This window comes from Bos grunniens, chromosome 6 (genome assembly GCF_055505025.1).
Source record: "Bos grunniens cultivar Pamir isolate PY7600 chromosome 6, Bosgru_T2T1.0, whole genome shotgun sequence".
Lineage (NCBI taxonomy): Eukaryota > Metazoa > Chordata > Mammalia > Artiodactyla > Bovidae > Bos > Bos grunniens.
This window is the reverse complement of record NC_141170.1, coordinates 50,156,816-50,177,635: the sequence shown is the minus strand read 5'-3', so window position 1 is coordinate 50,177,635 and position 20,820 is coordinate 50,156,816. Positions and strand designations below refer to the sequence as shown.

General features: G+C 42.6%; 1 protein-coding gene across 14 annotated transcripts in view; it reads right to left on the bottom strand.

Moving 5' to 3' along the window:
* Positions 1-7,923: 7,923 nt before the first annotated feature.
* USP46 (ubiquitin specific peptidase 46) overlaps positions 7,924-20,820 on the bottom strand; it is a 106,865-nt gene continuing 93,968 nt past the window's right edge. For 8 of the 14 annotated variants that reach the window (XM_086407677.1, XM_086407684.1, XM_086407683.1 and 5 more), the window contains 4 exons: positions 19,007-19,090; positions 16,678-16,875; positions 12,970-13,048; positions 7,924-12,111 (listed from right to left, as the gene is read on the bottom strand). In XM_086407677.1, coding sequence (XP_086263803.1) covers positions 12,010-12,111; positions 12,970-13,048; positions 16,678-16,875; positions 19,007-19,090 — 463 coding nt within the window. In that variant the 3' untranslated portion in view covers positions 7,924-12,009. Of the gene's footprint in view, positions 13,049-16,677; positions 16,876-19,006; positions 19,091-20,820 lie in introns of all 14 variants that reach the window. The other 6 variants (XM_086407674.1, XM_086407675.1, XM_086407673.1 and 3 more) reach the window with 1 other exon arrangement.

Here is a 20,820-nt window from a genome sequence, read left to right as displayed (position 1 = left end):
CAATTATATATTTGTGTGAACTCGGATTGTCTTAATCCTCTGTGAGCAAAAACAAAATTCAGATACAAACTGAATGCTGAGACCAATAGCAGATTGCCACTTCCAAAATTTCATGTTCTTCAAGTAGCCATTTTGTTCTCATTAACTTTCAAAATTTATTTATAAAAGAACCATACACTAGGACTTCCCCGGTGGCTCATCTATAAAGAATCTGCATGCCAATGCAAGAGATGCGGGTTCAATCCCTGCGTTGGAAAGATCCCCTGGAGAAGGGAATGGCAACCCACTCCAGTATTCCTGCCTGGGAAATCCCATGGACAGAGGAGCCTAGTGGGCTACAGTTCACAGGATCACAAAGGAGTTGGACATGACTTAGTTATTAAAGAACTCTACCAATAAAATAACATATAAAATACTATGTACATATTTACAATAGTAAGGTTTTACGTAACATTTTATTTTTCAAAAAGATTATGGTACTATTACTAAATGAAAAGTTTGAGAATTTCAGCCTTTGATCATTTGAACAATGGAACAGAGAAGGTGAGTTCCTTGTATAAAACCCTCTGGATCCTGCCCTACCTTGACTACTAAGACCAACTCTTTTCTCTTTCCTGCCCAATGCCCTGAAGCTCTGCAGGCATCAGGTAGACAGAGATTCAGGAAAATGAAATGGACCTGTAGTCCTCTTCTGCTGCGAGGGTCCACCGTACAGAACTGTGACCCTGCTTCAACGCCTGGCAACTTCTACCAGCCCCACCTCCTTATTTTAGGTAATTCTGACTTGGAAAACAATGAAGCAAGTCTTGCTAAGGTCTCAGGGCTTCCAGTTCTTAACATGACTATGGAAAACTTGCATTCTTATCCAGGAACGTCCTTCCTCTCTCTTGCATTCTTCAGTTTAATCCATTAACCGGTGAAAACAGCTAATGACACGTCATGAGGAAAAATACCAACAGGAAAAGTCAGAGACAAACAAATGTTGAGACTAACCCCATCTCTTTGGGGAAATTCCAGAAGTAGGGGGCAGATGGAAAAGTGAAAACCTGTAACAGAAAGCATGTGAAACAGCCATGGGCTTTTTCACTTTTGCATATATACATGTGAGATCATGCATATTCTACAGTAAAGTGCCATTATTTTTGTTATAATTTTCCAAATAAATGTGGTCACCTTCAAACACTACAACTTAAGTTCCACTATATTTCACATTATTTAGCCACTATACAAAGTAAGCTTATTTCAACCACAATGCCTCTGTATCACCAAAAAACTAATAAAACCCTGCATTATGTGAGGACATTTCAACTAAGAAGAATGACACAGTATTTCAAGTCAGAGGAACAAACAACTAGGCAGATAATCCCTTAGAGACGGTGGTTAATGCAAGCCATACTACACCGCGCATGTCATCTTCTACCAGTTTAGATATTCTGAAGAGTGGAAAGTTTGTTAGTTTGGTAACTTTCCAGTATGATCTGAGAGTTCTGTCTGAAACAGGAATAGCCATAGTTAACTGGTGAAGCTGAGCTCCAGGTTCATGGAGGTTCAGAAATCCATTCTATTCTGTATCCTACTTTTGTACATGTTTAAAATTTCCCATAATAAAGTTTTAAAATGTATCTGCCTTCCTTGAAATCTATTTTAAAATAGATGCTTTCAGCCAGCTTCATCTAACTCTTCCTGTGACAGAAGTCACATGCTAACCAGCCTCGCCTACGAAGATTAACACACGTTCTTTCTCCCTGTTCCCTTCCGCTCCGCTTTGCAATTTTTCTTTATTGAATGTTCTCACACTTCTAACATTCACTATTCACACTCCTCTTCTTAGATTTCACTACAGACTTTCCATCCAATACTTCACTTCCTATATATCCAGAGAAGAGAAAAATACTGAGTCTGATGTAATTAAAGTTCTATTACATACGCTAAAGTTTGGGGTCTGCAGATAGGATTACAAATACAGGTCTCTACAAGAATAATGTAAGACTGCTCCAAAATGCAAAACAATTTCCCAGAAAATCTCAAACCATCAGCTCCCTGTGAGGCCTCACAGGCTTTATCACAAAAATCAATAGCTTGTGAAGAACTTTAGCCAAAATGTGCATAGCAAAATAAAATCTGGAGAAGATTCTTGAGATTCCTTGGACTGCAAGGAGATCAAACCAGTCAAGCCTAAAAGAAATCAATCCTGAATATTCATTAGAAGAACTGATGCTGAAACTGAAGCTCCAATACTTTGGCCCCATGACGCAAACAGCTGACTCACTAGAAAAGACCCTCATGCTGGGAAAGATTGAAGGCAGGAGGAGAAGGGGACGACAGAGGATGAGATGGATGGATGGCATCACCGACTCAATGGACATGAGTTTGAGTAAGCTCTGGGAGATGGTGAAGGACAGGGGAGCCTGGCATGCTGCAGTCCACGGGGTGGCAGAGTCAGACACAACTGAGCGACTGAACAACAAGAACAAAAATAAAATAGCATGTTTGCACTCTAGTTGGACTGTAAGGAGTAAATTATGCCTTGTCACCTTAGCTGGCTTTCTGTGGGCAGCTCTCCTGTCACTTCCCAAAAGAAGACAGTAGCTCTTAGATCTTTGATTTAAACCCTTACATCACTTTCTCAAAGATGTCATTATTTTTCTTTCCTTCCATATTTTTTCTTCCCTTTCTGCTTTGTGACATTAACAATCTAAGTTGGACCAGGAACCAATAGTCCTCTTCTCTCTAACTCCTGCTTGACTTCATGCTCTTGTTTTCATCTTTCTCTAGCCATGACACTTCAGAGGTGAACAGGACAGTCTCTGTCTTCAAGGAGGTTTCTTTCCTCTCTCCTTTGACCCTGTGTTGCCCCATCTTGCTGAAAGATGACGGCCTGTTTAACTTAACCCTTGGCTTCGAGCCAAGGTAACTGTTGTCAGATTTTAGGTTGGCTTGTTTCTATTAAAAACCCATGGACAAATAATGTATATAAAATAAAAGCAAGACATGTCCAACAATTTTGAGAAAAAATCAGGAGCTATTTTAGACCATCACCACTAGAGGGCACTAGACTCAGCACAAGTCTTCAATCACCTCTTCTGCTACCTGTCTTCATCCTCCTCTGCTCTTATCCCAACCCAACTGTATGCTTCTAAATACAGAGCTCTTTGGCACATACAGAAGATCTGGAAAGAACTGAGACCTTGTCTGCTATAGAAAATTGGAATTCCTGAAGGAGATTTTGTACTCTTCCTACAGGTGGAGCTCAGGCCCCATCTTACTGGTTTCAGACCCTGCCCCAAACAGGGGTTCTGACAGTGAACTCAAGGGCTCTAGAGACAGACACAGCTGAGCCTGAGGGAGTCTAAGCGTAGGTATGGGGGTGCCAGGAATCCGTAAGCAATAAATAAATAGTCAGTGTTACCATATCCTGCTCATAATCATATTAAATACCTCTTCTGCTTTCTAGCAGTTTCTACACATCATGGCCCTGTTATCTCTTTCTTTTACAGGTTAGGGGAAAATGAGGCCCAGATTCATCCAAAGCTACTTGTAAGAAGCCTCCTTGGCAATCAGCCCTACACCTGCATTCCCTCTGGGTGGGAGTCACTGCAGATTGAGGTCTCAGGACGCTCATGACAACCTTGAACTGGCTTTCTCCTTTGCAGCCATGAGGTCAGCAGCCACAGGCTGACCCCAGGAAGCAGCTGACCTCTCAGTCCAGCAAGTCCTGACTCCATGCTCTCCAGCCAGACCTCCAGGACTACAGCTGTGGTTCACAAGTGTGTTTAAAGCTCAGAGAGACCACACACTGTGGGGGAAGCATGGGGGATTTCAGTAAGAGGCTGTTAGAACTTAAACAGGATCAAGGCTTTGGTTTGGCGATTTGGGGTAGGGTTCAAGGAACAGGGTTTAGCTCTGGACCAGGTACTGTCAGGAAGCAGGGCTAGTCCTTTGCTTGTGTATCTTAATAGATCTCACCCAGGACAGATGGGAGTGGTGCTGACGCCATCACTGGTCCAGTAGCAGCAGTGACTGGGAACTGGTCCAGGAGGGAGGTTTGGTATTTTGTGGTTTTCAGGGATCTGGTTTTTGTCCACACTTGGGCAAACTTACAAAGTGGTCTTATTTCATTTCATCATGATCACACCATGACCTTGTCTGAGGTTGGTGTCCTGTGAGATTGTTTATGTCTAGGAAACAGCACAGCCCATCTTTAGACAACATCCCAGGCATAATTGTCACTGGCTATCTGGCTACTGGGGCTTTTTTTTTTTTCCCACTCAGCTCTTTTTAGTTTTGTCTTTTATGCCTGGAAGATGTTGTGGGGATTAGATTGAATGAAATAGTATAGCTACACTACCCCACAACCTATTTAAGTAACTGAGCTCTCATGTGCATTCTATTGTCTTGGCAATTGCATCTCTATCTCCCTTGAGGACCTACAGAGAAGGGTCCCTCTGCCAAACACCACTCATTAGCATCCCAACCGCAACATTATGACCAACATCTGACTCAGGTTGGTAAGTCAACATCAACAGGTGACAAAGTCTTAACATCATCCAAGCAGGACACCACAGTCAGGACGTGAACTCAGACCTTCTGCTTCCTGACCCTCTGCCTTTCGCACACGCTACAGTGACAGCACCAGTGGACGACAGCCTGCACTGGAACCTGGATTTGTGACTCCAAGTCCAGCTGGGCTTTCTCAAACTGCTATTGAATCGAGTTTGAAGTTTTACTATTAGAGATCAAAGTCAGGACGACAGAAAGGCCATCAAGCCCGTAGGTTGTCTGTCAGCTAGGGGCACTTGTGGGGCTCACTGGGATTCCCCCTTGACCCTGCAGGGCAAACGCACAGACTGGGACAGACATTGCAGTGACACCTGAGGTCAGAAGCTATGCAGTCACGTTAGAAGGTAATCATCAGTATGTTCCTATTTTTTTGTTTGGGGTTTTATTTTTAGTGATCTTTTCTAAGATTTTTTTTTTCTTGACATACACCATTTTTAAAGTCTTTATTGAATTTGTTACAATATTGCTTCTGTTCCATGTTTTGTTTTTTTTTGGCCTCAAGGCATGTGGGGTCTTAGCTCCCCCGCCAAGGATGGAATCTGTACCCCTTGGAAATCCCTGTAGGTCTCTATCCGTTCCTTCCTCTTTTGTTCTCTTCTCTTGTGGTTTGATGACCATCTGTAGTGTTACTTGGGTTGCTTTTTCTTTTGCGTGTATCAGTTGTAGTTTGGGGGTTTGCTGTTTCGTGAGGTTTCAATAGAGCAGTCTCTCTCTATATATACAAACATTAGGAGGGTCTCAACCTTTTCCCCTCCTCTTACCCCCTGAAATTCACCCCCCACCAACTTATTCTACATTCTGTACCAATTCCATTTGAGGGTAGATTCTGCCATGAGCTGCTTCTTCTTAATCTTCCCAGACTCCTCGAGTCTGACACAAAGATCAGGTCAGTCAATGAATGTCCAGGAGAAAGGTTTCTCTCCATTTTACAATCTTCACCCCTTCTGCTGGAGCCTTGTAAATCCAAGTTGGCACTGGCAACATACTTAGGCTAATTTATACTTATTTTTTGTTTTCTGGGCTTTAGGGTAACAGAGGTGGGAAAATATGCACAAACAATTTCTTTTCAAAAAGAGTTTTCAAATTGTTCTATGGGGTTGGTGGGGAGCGAGGAAGAGTCTCTCCTTTACATAAGTCTTATAACCCATCAAAATATATTCTTGTACCCCTCAGCATGGGAAACAAGCAATTCTTAACTCAAGATGGGCTCTACAGTGAAGAGACTTAGCTTTCTGTGGAAGATATGACAGCTCACTCTCAAATTTTTCTAGTGTTTATTTTCATTTATCTCAGCACAGAATGTTCTCTCAGGCAAGGTCAACTAAGAGACACTCTGAAATACAAATACAGTTGAGTTGGATCATAGAAGGAGGGCTTGGTTAAATATATAGAAATAGTGGTCTCAACTATCCTTCCTGCCAAGTCAAATCTACATCTCAGTTTTCTTCTCCAAGCTCCCTATTAGGAGGAGGTTAGAAAAGATTTCCACCCACAACACAAACGCTTAACCTTCCTGTGCAGTTTCTGTGGAATTTCACACCTCCTTGATCCAGCCCATATGCTCACTTGAGGGAAGGGGAAAAAAGTGAAAGACACATCGATGTAACTTATATGATAACCTCAAGGTTGTTAATAAATACTTTATTAGGAACCATCACATGGATAATAAGCACAAAATTAGGGGCCCTTTTTACAAAATCTAATGTCATTTCTGACTTTGGTGTCTCAGAACCAGAATGAAGCTATCTAACATTTGTTTGTAAGCTCCTAATGTGCTTTGTTCAAAAGCACTATTAAAATATAATGGAATCCAAAACGGGAGCATAGGTTGAAAGGTCAGTAAAATGGCTTGAAAACTCATGCGTGTTTGATTTTGGTGAAGTAAAGTTAGGCTCTCATTATTCGGTAGTCACAGAAGGAGATTTTTTAGATAATTTATTCATAAAATCCTGTGAAGATCTTCAATATTCTGGCTCTTTTAACATGAGCATTAACAAGCAAAATGCCTGAGTCCATCACTGTAACAAAATGGATTTATGTGTTGTTTTAAAAATGGGGTCATCCCTGCTACAAGGAGCTAAAAGGAAGGTGAAGGCGACACAGAGCTCAGGCGAGGAGGAAAGTGGGGACTCCAGGAAGGCGACCCAGGGGGAAAAAAGAGCTGGCTGCTTCACCCACAGCACCAGCTGCAGCAGTGCCCGTTTGCACCAGAAGACCCAGGCCGAAGACCAAAATGTAGCAGGTTGTGATGGCTTCCGCTGCTCACATTATTTCCACAATTTAAATTTCTTTTCCACAGAACTTTTTTTTTTCTGAGGCAGGATACTAGAAAGGGGATTCTATCTGCTTCACCTTTTTACCTCCCAACTCCTGTCCCCATGCCTAGCACTTCCAGGTGCTAAGTGATGTCTTCATTAAAAATCTCTCCAATCTCTCCGTGTTGTGTTTAGTTGCTCAGTTGAGTCCAACTCTGTGCGACCCTATGGACTGTAGCCCACCAGGATCCATAGGATCCTCTAGGCAAGGACGCTGGAGTGGGCTGCCATTTCCTCCTCCAGGAGATCTTTCTGAGCCAAGGACTGAACTCACGTCTCTTGAGTCTCATGCATGGGTAGGTGGGTTCTTTACCATTAATGCCACCTGGGAAGCCTGGAGGATCTCTAAGACAAGTCTAAGAGTTCTGTCCCCAAGATCAAAATCTTCCCTCAGGAGGAAAAATTATTTAGCAAGCCTTTTAATCTTCATGGGGATACAAGACATGTAAAGGGAAGTCTTCGTCCTCTGTTCAAGGGGTTTGAAGTCTCAGCGAACAGGAGGAGGGAAATTTAGAGAAACGGGCAATTCTCACACCCCAGAAACTGTATTGTGCTGGTGGCAACAGGCTTATCCCATAAACCTTTTCAGCAGATGGACAAAAGGAGGCCACGCAGCTCAGCCAGGTTCACCTGAGCTGCTCTAAGATGGGTGGAACCCGGGAGACTTCAAGGCACGTTGCTCTGCTCTTGGTCTATGCGGTTTTATTCCCGTCACTGGGCCCAGGAAAATGTATTCAGATGACAATCTCCTGTCCACACAGGGACCCCTTGAAGTAACTGTTGGGGGAAAAAACCTTAGACATTTTAACAGCAAGCTTGAGTATCAGCCCTGGGGAGCCACATGCTGAGACCACAAGAAATGGGCCCACACTGCCCCCCTCCAGGTAGGCCAGTGGTGGGACTGGTGTGCACCCCGCTGGGGTCTGTGCAGCTCAGACCCTACCCAGAGGCCTGTGGCTGCTGCCAGTATTGGGGGCAGGGGAAAGCCACACCGATTCTTTCCTAGAAACCAGATGCCCATGAGATCAATGAGCTGGAAGCCACTGCCTTATTTTGAGAATGGATCTTTTATTTCATAACCGATAAAGGGCATTTTCTATGCAAAATCTCAGCTAAGCAATTCATTACACCTAATATACCTACCCTAATTCTGTTTTTCACCGATATTCTCAATTTGCTCTTCCCAGACCCAGGTTTCTGGATTGTGTTACTTTTTCTGACTCAAAAAAATGGTGAGTACCCTCCAGAACCCTAACTTTTTGAACTTCAACAATAGTGGCAACTTTACTATGATAACCAGAATATCCTCTACAATGCCTCAAAATCAGGCTTGGACTGATTACCTGGACATAAGACTTGCCAAGAACTCACATTTTATAAAAAGGATTTTAAATCCATGTGTGTTAACACTACTCAGATATAATTCTCTAGGAAGAGAATTCCTCTTTATTTTTCTGTCAACAACTTTAGAGGCAGGGTATTAAACTGATTGAAGTTTCACAAGATTGACATTATTGCTTAAAGTGCTTGAATTGGTTACATTAAAAAAAAAAGGTACAGATTTTTTAAATAAAAACTAAAAAAAAAAATTTTTTTTAGCAACAAAGTCAAATGTGCCACACAAATGCAGTAACTATTTTGGTTACATAGAAATGGAAGCCAGAAATAAATTAATATAATACTGAAAAACAAATTTAATTAGGCAGAAATGTAGGAAATAATTTTCCCTGACCCGTGCCACTTACATGAGTGAATCACACTAGTGCTGATAAATGCCTTGACCATATAATAGCAGACAGGGGCAAAACATTTAGTGCACAATATTTTAATACACATGAACGTACAAAGTTGATCAAAATGCAATGTTTATAGATAAAATCCATCTTTGTAATAAAGCTACACTCCAATATCTAAAATAAGCCCTAAGCTCCAGTTATAACATAGTTCATTGTTAGGCATGCCCATGAAAATTAAGGGTATCCATGAAAATAAATGCATAGGGACCATTTCTGTCATTTTTTCCCCATTTCATCTGAAATCCAAAATATACCAAGCTATAAAACCAATATGACTGGCTTCCTAGACAAAGCACCACTCTCTTGTGTTTTTGCTCCTTGGCTCTCTTCAAACCAGCTCACTTCGTGTTTCTTCGGAATGGAAAATGCATCAGAATAACAAGACTGGGCGTCGGCATTCTACCAATATTTACTTTTACATAAATGACACTTCAGCATACTGTATCATAATCTAGATGTTAAACAAGGAAGTAACCAATAAAGCAAACATTCCTTCTCTTCTGAAAGTGGCAAACACTGTAACTTATTTTAAAACACCCAGCAGTGAGAAGAAATACAGCAAGCCTGCCCATTCCTGCCAGAAAAATGACACACAAAACCCTGGCCATTTGAGGGACTATTGCTGAGCTTTTGTGCTATCGTTCACCTCAGAACGGTCTCACACATCCCACACCATCCCTGCTTCACACAACGAACGAGGGATGAAAAATAAAGAAGTGTTATGTACTCTAGTCTTCACACAAAGTGAAATGACTTGGGAGGATGTAGCTGCCTAGTGTTTCTTTCATTTATTAAAGAAGAAGGGGGAAGATGATCCCAGATAGTGCTAAAGTTTAAAAAACTGATGGAGTGTGTTGGTGGATACGTGTATTTTTATCTCAATTTTCTTTTTCCTGCACCACACGACCATGTTAATGTCTTTGTATTATCTTCAATATTTATGCAAACATTTATCCATGAACACTGAATTTTAACTGACCTTTTCTACTAAAAGGAATTATTTCAGTTAAATCACTGAGAAAAACTTTTTGCTCATCCAAAAAAACCCCAAAGTACTGAATTTATGACTTAGCACTCAGGTAATACTTCTCTAAGGGGCTTCCCTGGTGGCTCAGCAGTAAAGAACCTGCCTGCCATTGCAGGAGACTCGGGTTGGATCACTGGGTTGGGAGGATCCCCTGGAGAAGGAAACCCACTTCAGTATTCTTGCTGGAAAAGTCCCATGGACAGAGAAGCCTGCAAGGCTACACTCCATGCATGGGGTCACAAAGTCAGACATGACTTCACAACTAAACAACACATTAGTTCTACAGGTTTCCAATTGAAACTTTTTTCCTCATAAATTAGCTTCAAGAGTCACTTCACAGATAATTTTAACAATGTTTCTCATGTATCACTTCCAACTATATTAGGGATCAGCCATCGTTTTTTTAAACTTTGCAACCTGCAAATATATGGATTATGTATAGTATAAACAGCTCCCTATATCAGTCACCTTCAATTGAAAAGCATCTCTTCTTAAAAACAGGATGAAAACTCACCTTCCAGGTAAGCGATAACTGCATAAGTCTTATGGAGGGAAAAAAGACATAATATTTATAAATATGAATTCGCCTCTAAACAAGGCAAGGTATATTTTCATCACTTGTATAAAACAATAACATGAAGATCACCCTGTTTTTGTCTTCTCCAGTGAAACGTAAAACATTTCACTTCAAGCATGAACAGATGAAGGGTGGCATGCTTATGGAAGTTGTGAGCAATAAACAGTTCAAGATACTTCAAAGATAAAGAAATCCAGTTTTCATCTAGATAAAGTGCTATGCTCTTAATTGTTGCAAAATGGCGAGTAACATTTTCAATTTCAATTTTAGTTCACATTATGCCAAAAGTTTGCGTGTTCCTTCGCTGATGTATTAGGTAACAAAATAACAGGTTCACAGTATATTATAGTGTATGGAAGTCAGCGGTCTTCCCACAGGAAGCTGAGATCTACACCTCATAAGATTTGTAGGAAACCAAAAACCTGCTCAACAGCAAAACAGCATATCGAACCTTTTAATAAAAGGCATCGATACGCAAATGATTTAATAAATATACATACAACAAAAGTGAAAAAGAAAGTAAAACTATGGTGAGATGAGGTTCTTCCAAAAAACTCCGTCTTGTCAAACATCCTGGGAGCCTGAGCCAAAGAAATGCTGCCACTTTGTTCATCGCACCACCTGCCCACTGACACTTCCTCTGACCCACCTGCATCCCCAGCTAACTCTAGTGTCTCCTCTGGAGAAGGTTCCACGGTAGCCCTGGGCTTGCCAGGACCTGAAACGCTGAAATATGAACTGTTGTACAGTGTGGCTGATGGGAGGACAGGTGCAGCGTCTTTGTTCTTCCTGGGAAAGGACGGTGTTGGTGCTGCCTGGCCAAGCAGAGCTGGGTGGGTGGCAGTCCCCGTGGTGTCTCAGCCCTACCGCCTCTGACCACGGAACACCAGTGGGGTTGGAAAGATACCCTGGAAGGCTTAGCAGCACCAGATAAAGGAGAGATACAACTCACAGGACAGAAGAAGAGCATCACTAAAAACAAAGAGCACAGAGCTATTTTCCTGAAACTTGGTTTTGGTAGAAAGAGAAGAAAAGCAACTTTCCACTGTGCACAAAAGCTTCCTCCTCTCGGCTTCACCTGCCCTGAGCTCCACGCCTCCTCAGCCCCTGGAATTGTAATGGCTGGGTGGGCACAGCCCTGGGCATCCTCGAACAGCTTCTCTTCGCCCTGTTCCACCCAGAAGATGAATTCAGTTTCGAGGTTACTCAATTTTAAAACATTTTCACTCGAACAAACTTAAAGCTATAGTTGCAGCTCTAAAAGGTAAGCATCTACCCCATTCTTCTGTCCTTCTGTCAGAAAAGAGGCAGAGAAGCTAAAAATGGGGAGCAATGTTTCCAGGGACAAGTTAAAGGAATGCATTGAAAGGAGACCCCAGAAGCCATTTAGAAAGATTAGCAAAGACCCCAAATAGACTGTCGATGTTTGTAAGAAATGGCATTCTAATTTAGCCAGACAGCGGCATAGCATGTACCTGAAACTAAAATTAGCAAATGTTATTCATCTAAACCTTACTACAGTCTGATTGCAGTTAACTCTACCTCAGACTAACATAAAACCACGAGTAGTGCTGCTTGTAGAAAAATGAAGGGGGAAGAGAGTCACGCAGCCAGACCACCGAGACTTGGAGTGATGCCGTGCATCGGTGGCCCACTGGAGAGGAGGGACGTTTGCAGAGAAACCAGGTCCGAGTGCATTTTCCCTCACTCGAGTTAGTTCCACAGTCCTTTAAGTTATTCTCTTGACTGATAGAATAAAATATATCCAGATTCTGAATTTTTTGATATATCTGATGTCAGGCCATAGAATTCTTCAATAGCTTGGGCATCTATTTTCTGCAAGAAAAAGAGAAGTGAAACAACACAGTGGTTTAACATGATTACTGGGAGAAGGGAAGAAAGGCTAATGGGATGCACAAGAAAATGTAAGAAACACCGTCATAAAACTGGGAACTTTCAACAGCAAGTGGGTAACTCCACAGGCTTGACCGAGAGAACATGAAGACATACGCTGCAAATCACTGGGGAAGAATGCCACCCTTTCGACTATTAGCAACCATAGGTCTGCACTCTTTGAAGAAGACAGGACTTCTATCTTTCAAACGGTATACTGTGGGAGCTCTTGGGAATAAGCATAATTTATTCAGGTCATCAAAGCTTATTCCCTTTACTGCTACCTTAAGTGGGCTGAAACAGACCATGTCTTTGAGTATGGAAGTCTCTCCGGCTAGTGTTCCGTTACAACAAAATCAACATATGGAATATTCTGGTGTCATATAAAGAATTCTAGGTTGAACAGAGAGAAAACAAAATTTTCAATAATAATATCAGAAAATTTTGGTATAATAAAAGGATTTTAATACAACTTTGAAGTTTATTATTTGGTCCCAGAGTGGGCTTTAGTCACTGTAGGAAAGAGGACTTCCATGTAAACATGACTTAGGATGGCAAGGAGGTCCCACGTCTGTGGTCGATCAGTTAACAAAAATACAGTATTGATGAGCCCCTGATCTCACCCCTTCTCCCCTTCCAGAGAGGATGGGGAGCAGCGGAATGTATTTCTGAGAGAAATGTAAGCTGTTTTCAAGTCAGATGACGGGAATACAGGCCTATTTTAGAAAATGTCCACATGCACACATCCCAAAACACTGTCTCCGCCCCAGCTCCCTTGGATATAATCATCTGCATACCAACCTCTACAATGTCGTCGTCAAACAAAAGCCAGAAGCCATGACTTTTCACAATAGTAATATAATGCCCACGATTAGGACCACTGGAAAAGAACAAACAGAAGAATGTTACTAAGTTAACATTTACTTCTTTATAAAACTCTATGTAGCTCTTTATATGCAATGACTTTTTTGGGGAAAAAAAAAAAAACAAAAAACTATCACTGGGACAGAGAACTTTGGATAAGTCATGCCACGTCCACATGTCTTTGGCCACAACTCACAGAGAGACACCTGGGTGCTGACACTGTGCTGGGCACAAGGGAAGATGAATAAAGTCTCTGTCTTCGAAGGATTCACAATCCACTGGGGAAAACAGACATTCAAATCCAACAAATATTAACACATAATTATTGTACACCCACTACGCTCCATCTAGGTCCATTCAGGAAGTCAGGTAAAAAAAAGCAGTGAATGGGGGCTTCCCTGGTGATCCAGTGACTCTGCTCCCAGTGCAGAGCGCCTGCGTTTGAATCCTGGTCAGGGAACCAGATCCCCTGTGCCAAAACTCAGTTCGCAGGACATCCAGCATGGTGCAACTAAGACCACGCAGTGCAGCCAAATAAATGAATAAATATTAAGACTGGGAGAAAAGCCTCTTCTCTTCTACTTAAACAAACAAACAAAAAGCAGTGAATGAAACAAAGTCCTGCCTTTCCTGAGGTTGAGGGTTGGAGTGGTAATAAACTAAAATACAAATATATTTCAAGTGGTGATACATGCTGAAGAATATAGCAGTGCAACGCGTTGGTGAGCGACAGAGGGAAGGTGCTACGGTGATGACATGAGATGTGAGCAGGAAGAATTTCCCTGAAGGGAAGGAGTGTGTGTGTGTGAGAGAGAGAGACAGAGGGAGAGACAAGCCATGAGACCACATGATGGAAGTTTCAGGAAGGGAGGAGAGCAAGTGTAAGGCCTAGGGGATGGGTGGGGGTGGGCATAGTGTGATCAGGGAACACCAAGGCAGCCAGAGCCAAGTGAGCTGCAGTGGAGGAGGGTTAGGAATGGGCCACTGTGGTTAAGATTATGGACTTCAACTGTGAGTGAGCCAGGAAGACACTCGGGAACTTTGAGGAGTGATGTGATCTGATTCGAGTTTTAGAAAGATATTAAACCAAAATGTATAATAACCAGTAGGAAAACAAAAAGGTACATTATTACACACTACAGAAAAAAGTAGACCGAACAACCAAACAGCTTCTCCTATGAAGTCAGATTTGCACAACTGAGGGAATTTTTAACTCTAACTCTGAAGTTTTGTTTTCTCAATGCATCATCAAAGTTGGAAAGTTGAATCTGCCTTAGTTTGCTTTTTCTTTGCTACACTGCACAGCATGTGGGATGTTAGTTCCCCAGTCAAGGATCAAACCCACATCCTGTGCATTTGAAGTGCAGGGTCTTAACCCCTGGACCACCAGGGAAGTCCCTTTAGTTTGCTTTCTTTAAATAAAAGATACCCCAGAGAACTGTTCTCACCTTTCTCCAGCCACTCTCCCCTCTCCCTCTGAGCTCCAGCCCATGGGCTGCCTCTGTTTTCACACACGTCAGCATTCTCAGCTTGGGCCCCTGTGACTGCTGCAGCTCTGCCTGAAAGGGTCCTCACTCATGTCTGCATTCTTGCCTCTTTTTATTCCTTGGGTGGGCTTCAGCTCAAATGTCATCTCAGGAGATAAACCTTTGCTGACCACCTTCCCTAAAGGGGCACCTCCCACTGCTCTCTGTCATTGCCCTGTTCCTTACTAGGAAGGCTTCCCTGGTGGCTCAGATGGTAAAGCGTCTGCCTGCAATACGGGAGACCCGGGTTCGATTCCTGGGTCAAAAAGATCCCCTGGAGAAGGAAATGGCAATCCACTCCAGCACTCTTGCCTGGAAAATCCCATGGACGGAGAAGCCTGATAGGCTACAGTCCATGGGGTGGCAAAGAGTCGGACACGACTGAGCGACTTCACTTTAACTTCCCTAAAGGGGCACCTCCCACTGCTCTCTGTCATCGCCCTGTTCCTTACATCATGTGTGTGCTTAGTCGCTCAGTCACGTCTGACTGTGTGTGACCCCAAAGACTGTAGCCCGCCAGGCTCCTCTGTCCATGGGAATTCTCCAGACAAGAATATTGTAGTGGGTTGCCATTTCCTAGTATATACATAGAGTCAGACATGACTTATTGACTAAACCACCAGGAACATAGCATTTACATAGCATATACATAATATATGGGATTCCCTGGTAGCTCAGCTGGTAAAGAATCCACCTGCAATGCAAGAGACCCTGGTTCAATTCCAGGGTCAGAAAGATACCCTGGAGAAGGGATAGGCTTCCCACTCCAGAATTCCTGGGCTTCCCTGGTGGCTCAGACGGTAAAGAATCTGTCTGCAATGAGGGACACCTGGGTTCGATCCCTGGGTTGGGAAGATCCCCTGGAGGAGGGCATGGTTAAATCAAAGAAAACTGTTAAAGAACCCTTAGAATGAATAAATAAATAGAAAATAGATGTATGTGTATGTATGCTCAGTCACTCAGTTGTGTCCACCTCTTTGGGACCCCATGGACTGTAGCCCACCAGGCTCCTTTGTCCATGGAATTCTCCAGGCAAGAATACTGGAGTGGGTTGCCATGCCCTCCTCCAGGGGATCTTCCCAACCCTTAGGTTCTTTAAAATAATTAGCAGTTAGAAGTATTCTTCAGGGGGAAATAGAAAGGTGGCTTGTAACTGACCAACAAATACAACTTTCTGAGAACATAAGACAATAATCTGTGACTATGGCTCTGCATGGAACAAAACAAGGGTTGCTTCAGGTATGTTACAGTTTCTGATACCATCCACCCAGCAGAGGAAAGGAAATCACTCCATCCCTCCCTGTGGAACCACGCATCCTCTTGGTAATGGTCTGTTTACTACCACTCCATCCAGGTGGATGGAGAGGAAAAGACACCTGCTCTGTGACAGGCCCCAATCTGAAACCTGCAAGGGCGACAGCAATATCGATCCCAGGGAGGGGACACAAACCCATCCCAGCTGAGCAAATAATAGCAACAGGTGAATTTTCAGTAGAGTTTTCAAGACTTACACCAAATTATACAATAAAAAATATTTCCTCAAAAGACTTCCAGCAAAAACACTTTGCTTCTCCATATCTAGGGGATGTCTCTCCACTCTTTTTTTTTTTTTGATTATGTACTTATTATAGAATACAGGGGAAAGGCTTAAAACTGCCTAAAGAACACGTAAGGATACATTTTAATTATTCAAGTGCCAAAGAAGTATTAAATTCCATCCACTGCTTCCAGTCTTTATTTAGGTATCTTAAAACACTTTTGTGATCATACTAAATGAGTAACCTGGTCTTTCAAAAATTAAAATCACAGCACAAACATTTACTTTTCCATGTGATTTCAAATTCTTTGTATCCAATGGAGATTTATTATTTCCCTTATGAGAGAACATTTAAATTATTATTATGCATTAATTTTATCTTTATTTTTTAATTTATTATTTTACTTTATATACCTAAGTTTAGAGATTCATTTTGAGGTGATAAACTGGAGCTTAGAGGAAATTCCCCGAAGCGCCATCACCACTGAGTCTGAGATCCCCGGCCCCGCCCCTGAAAGATGTGGCAGAGTCCACGTGGCCCAAGGACAGCCCCCCCTCAACGCGCTCCTTGCCCGCCCTCACCTGCCGCAGTGTACCACCACCGCGACCAGGTCGTACATGCGGTCCAGGTTTACTGCATCACTGGAGGTGTTGAAGAGCCGGAGTTCCAGCGGGAAGACCACTCGGTAAGAGAGCTTGGTGTACCTATGGAGCTGCTCCATGTACTTGAACCGCTTGAGGTGCAGGGCCAAAATCATGGGCAGCTTTTTGACTCTCATCCTAAAATAAACCACGGAATAGAAAATCAGTGGCACCCAATCCCTGTGAGTGGGACCAATTATACCACGGCCTGCACAAATGGAGAGCAGGAGGGGTTCAACAAACTTCAAACCAGCAAACAGCCAATCCACGTGCCAGAGTAAAAGGACGCTCGCTTGTACAGACTTGGCTAACTGGAGCCTAGTAAGCAGAGAAAAGTGCAGCGGGGCTAGGATGTGGGGGGTGGGATCATCTGCTTGGTCAAAGGAGACACCCCAGAACTTACGTACCAATAAAAATATGATGCACAATTGCTCTACGTCACTGCCCTCTGCCTCCCAGGGAGAACGATATTTGGATAATCCCTCAACTCTGAGATAATGGAGAGGAGGGGGACAGTTTTTGAGAAAAGCAGGCTAGGGAAAGGACAAGCAGAGGGTGGATTCTGTACATATAGGTTCTGAGAACCGACAGGCAGGCATGCCTCAGATACCACTGCCAACTGGTTACCATCAGATAACCAGGCATGCTAGGCCCTTTCTCCCTCCTTACTCCTGGGCTCCTGGGCAAGTCATTTCCCTTTTCTGGCTCTCAGGTTCCTCGCTTATAAATTCAGAGATTGATTGGCTTAGGGCTATATTTCTCAAAATAGGCTTGTGAGAGCACCGGAGATGTTAATGGATGCGGGGTTTCTGAGGCCAAGTCAGGATGCTGCTCTCCCTTCTGTTCCTAAGTTCCTCCTTGCACATCCACATACCAAAGGCTTTGAGAAATGCTGCAGAAAAGGATTTTTTGTTCGATGCAGCAGTTCCGCAACTTACACAAACATGAAAAGCTCTTTTTTTCAACTAGATGACCATTAAGATTCTTCGGTAAGAAGTTGCAAAGACAACAGTTTATGGAGATAACTCTGACAGAACAGAGGATTTTCTGGTTACCTTCGAGGACACCCTCTTTGAAGGCCCTGAATTATTGTAAATGCTGTTTGACTTGTGCATATTTTCCATGAATTATTGTTTGTAAAGGACACATTTAATAGAATATTATTTAGAAATCTACTGGAAAAAAAAAAATCCTGTGCATAAAAGTAAGCAAAACCACACCATCAGCAGAAATATAAGATTTATGGGGATCCCTATTATTTTTCAGGAACACAGCATTTTAGTGTATAAAACTTCCAAGGTTGAATAGAATATGCTTTCATGCTCCACTGGAAGACCTAGGATGGCCTTAGGCAGACTTAGTTTAGATTACACGGATGAGGACAGAGGTAAGCTCCCCAGCCACTAATAAATGTTAACTCCCATCTGCCACCACAATGACTAACCTTTCTCCAGTTCTGAGGCACCAAAGAAAGCTGTGTATGCCTGGGGATGAAGAGCTGTGGGACTGGTCAGAGAAACTCGTTCAACTTCAGCTCTAGACCCCTCATGGTGTTAGATGGTAGGAATGGGCATCTGTGAGTTATCCTGAATATGCCACAAACCATGGGCAGGGTAAAGTTAACTCATGGTAAAGCTTTACAGGATAGTAAAAAATGTCAAGTTTCTTGGCTTCTGGGCACAGAACATAGGGAAGGACAATTATTTCACATTGTTCAAGACCTGTAACTGACCAGTGCTGGTAAAAAGATGGGCAACCTTGGGTCTTGTATCAACTCTGAATATGATAACTTTCTTATTACCCATCCATAGACTGATGTTATTGGTTTTCTCATGCTTCCTTACTAAATGATTAGTATTACTTGCCTCTATCTTCTAAATAAGAAGTTCCAACATTAGGCAATACTAACAGTGTTACTGGGTGACCACTATGTGTTATGTACTATGCTAAGTCATTTTTATAATTCACCTTTAATCCCAAGAGGACAGTGATCACACTTGATCACCACTTGTTTACCCAGCATGAGTATCTGGCACACTGAATAAATGAATGAACAAACAAACAGATGAACACATGATCAGATGAATGGGCAACTTCCCCAGGTAGGCATCCTTATTCTATTCTACAAGTGAAGAAGGTAACTGACTTCTCCAAAGCTACTTGGTTACGAGCCCTAGGAACTAGGATTCAAAAATCAGATGTGTCAGGCTCCACGATCTGGTCCCTTCTGCGGATAGGAAGCCACCCCCTGGGCTAAACCCTTACGTACCTTTTCTGGGCCTCCTGTTTGCTGCAGCATGTTTCACAATAATACTTCTGTTCACTACACAGTGTTTCTGTGTTGCTGAAATCTCTGCAGAGAAAAATATTTTCAACTCAACAGAAGTCCAAAATGTACTCAGCTTACCATGTCCTAAACTCTCTATTACCTGTAGGGTAATTTTTAAGTGAATGTGGGGAAAGAAGTAATGAGAAAAGATCCTTCTTGGGAGCAAGTGCTATGATGATTAGAGCATGTTCACTGGGCTGGGTTATGATTTCACCATGAAAGATTTTCAAGTAAGCTTTATTTAATGGGACACAGATAGATCTAAATTAGGGTTTCCAACTGATTCAGGGGAAAAAAAAAAAAAAAAGAAACTCAAGGTTTTTAAGAGACAGTACCCGAAAACTGGAGATAAAAATTATAATAGAAAAATACTAACTACAGTAAAAGCCAACCATTACAGTGAAAGTCAAATCCAAAAAACCATCACACAAAATGCCAGGAGACATTACTACACGGTTAATGAAAAACAATCTGTCTTAGGTGGTCTACATTTTCAAAGAGCACGAAAGATAATAAAATTTAAATCGTATTCAATGGCCCTTATATTGAACTCAGAAAGTCTCAAATTATCAGGAGATGACTACCACCCCCCTTCTCCCCTCCTCCCCACATGCTGGAAGATAAGAACTCCCAACTACCTCCTCTTGAGAACAAACGCCATTGGGATGCTATATCTGTATTCACCTCATCATAAGATTTTACTGTACTACTGATAGCTTTCATTTTTTAAAATGTCATGGCTTTTCATTCTTCTCTGGTCATCAAGATTCTACTTAACATTCCTGGGGTACTGCCTCAAAGGCTGAATAGAATATCCAGAATATCATAACACCCTGGAGTCTTGAAAAAGGCCGTGACATTTCCTTATTCATAGGAAGTGTCCTAGCACTAGCTCGACCAGCTTTTACCAAACAGAAAAAGTTATTTACGTGGTGTTACTAACTCAACCACTTAAATAGAGCTTATCAAGAGAATACATAGATTATTCATTCATTAGATTCCCCAGTGGCTACCGACCATACCCTGGACTGGGTGCTGGGGATCCACAGAGAATGCCTGCCCTCACAGCACACAGGTTACCAGAGACACACGCAATGAGCCACTTACAAGACTTAGTGTTCGGTGCAGATTAAACATACATCATTTCATACTACTGACTCCCCTGCCTAAAGCTCTTCGATAGTTTCTTGGTGAATTCAGGAATAAAATCCAAATTTCTTTTTTAACTTCTTAAAAAATTTATTTGACTGTGCTGGGTCTTAAGTTGCAGCATGTGGGATCTCGTTCCCAGGCCAGGCATCAAACCTGGCTCCCCTGCATTGGGGGCGCCGAGTCTTAGCCACTGGACCACCAAGGAAGTCCCTAAAATCCACATTTCTCGCTATGCCAACAGACTGTCTGCTCTTCTGACCTATCTCCTGCCTTCCCACCTCCTTCACGCTGCTCCAGTCCCACTGGCTGGTCTTCTCTGCAGCTCCAGGGTGCCATGCTATCCCTACTCGGGGCATTTGCTAGTGCCATTTTTCTCTGCACTGACAGCTCTTTTTCCAGATGCTTCCATCACTGGCCCTGCTCATTGTTCAGAGCTCAGCTTCTACGTCACCTCTTTGGAAAGGACTTCCCCAGTCACTCTCTCCAAACCCATCCAGCCCCTACTCTGTTGCTGTCTTGTTTTCCTCTGAGCACTTATCACTATCTGAAACATCCTCCTACTTGCTGGATGACGTGTATGGGCAGTGACCGTGTCTGTCTCA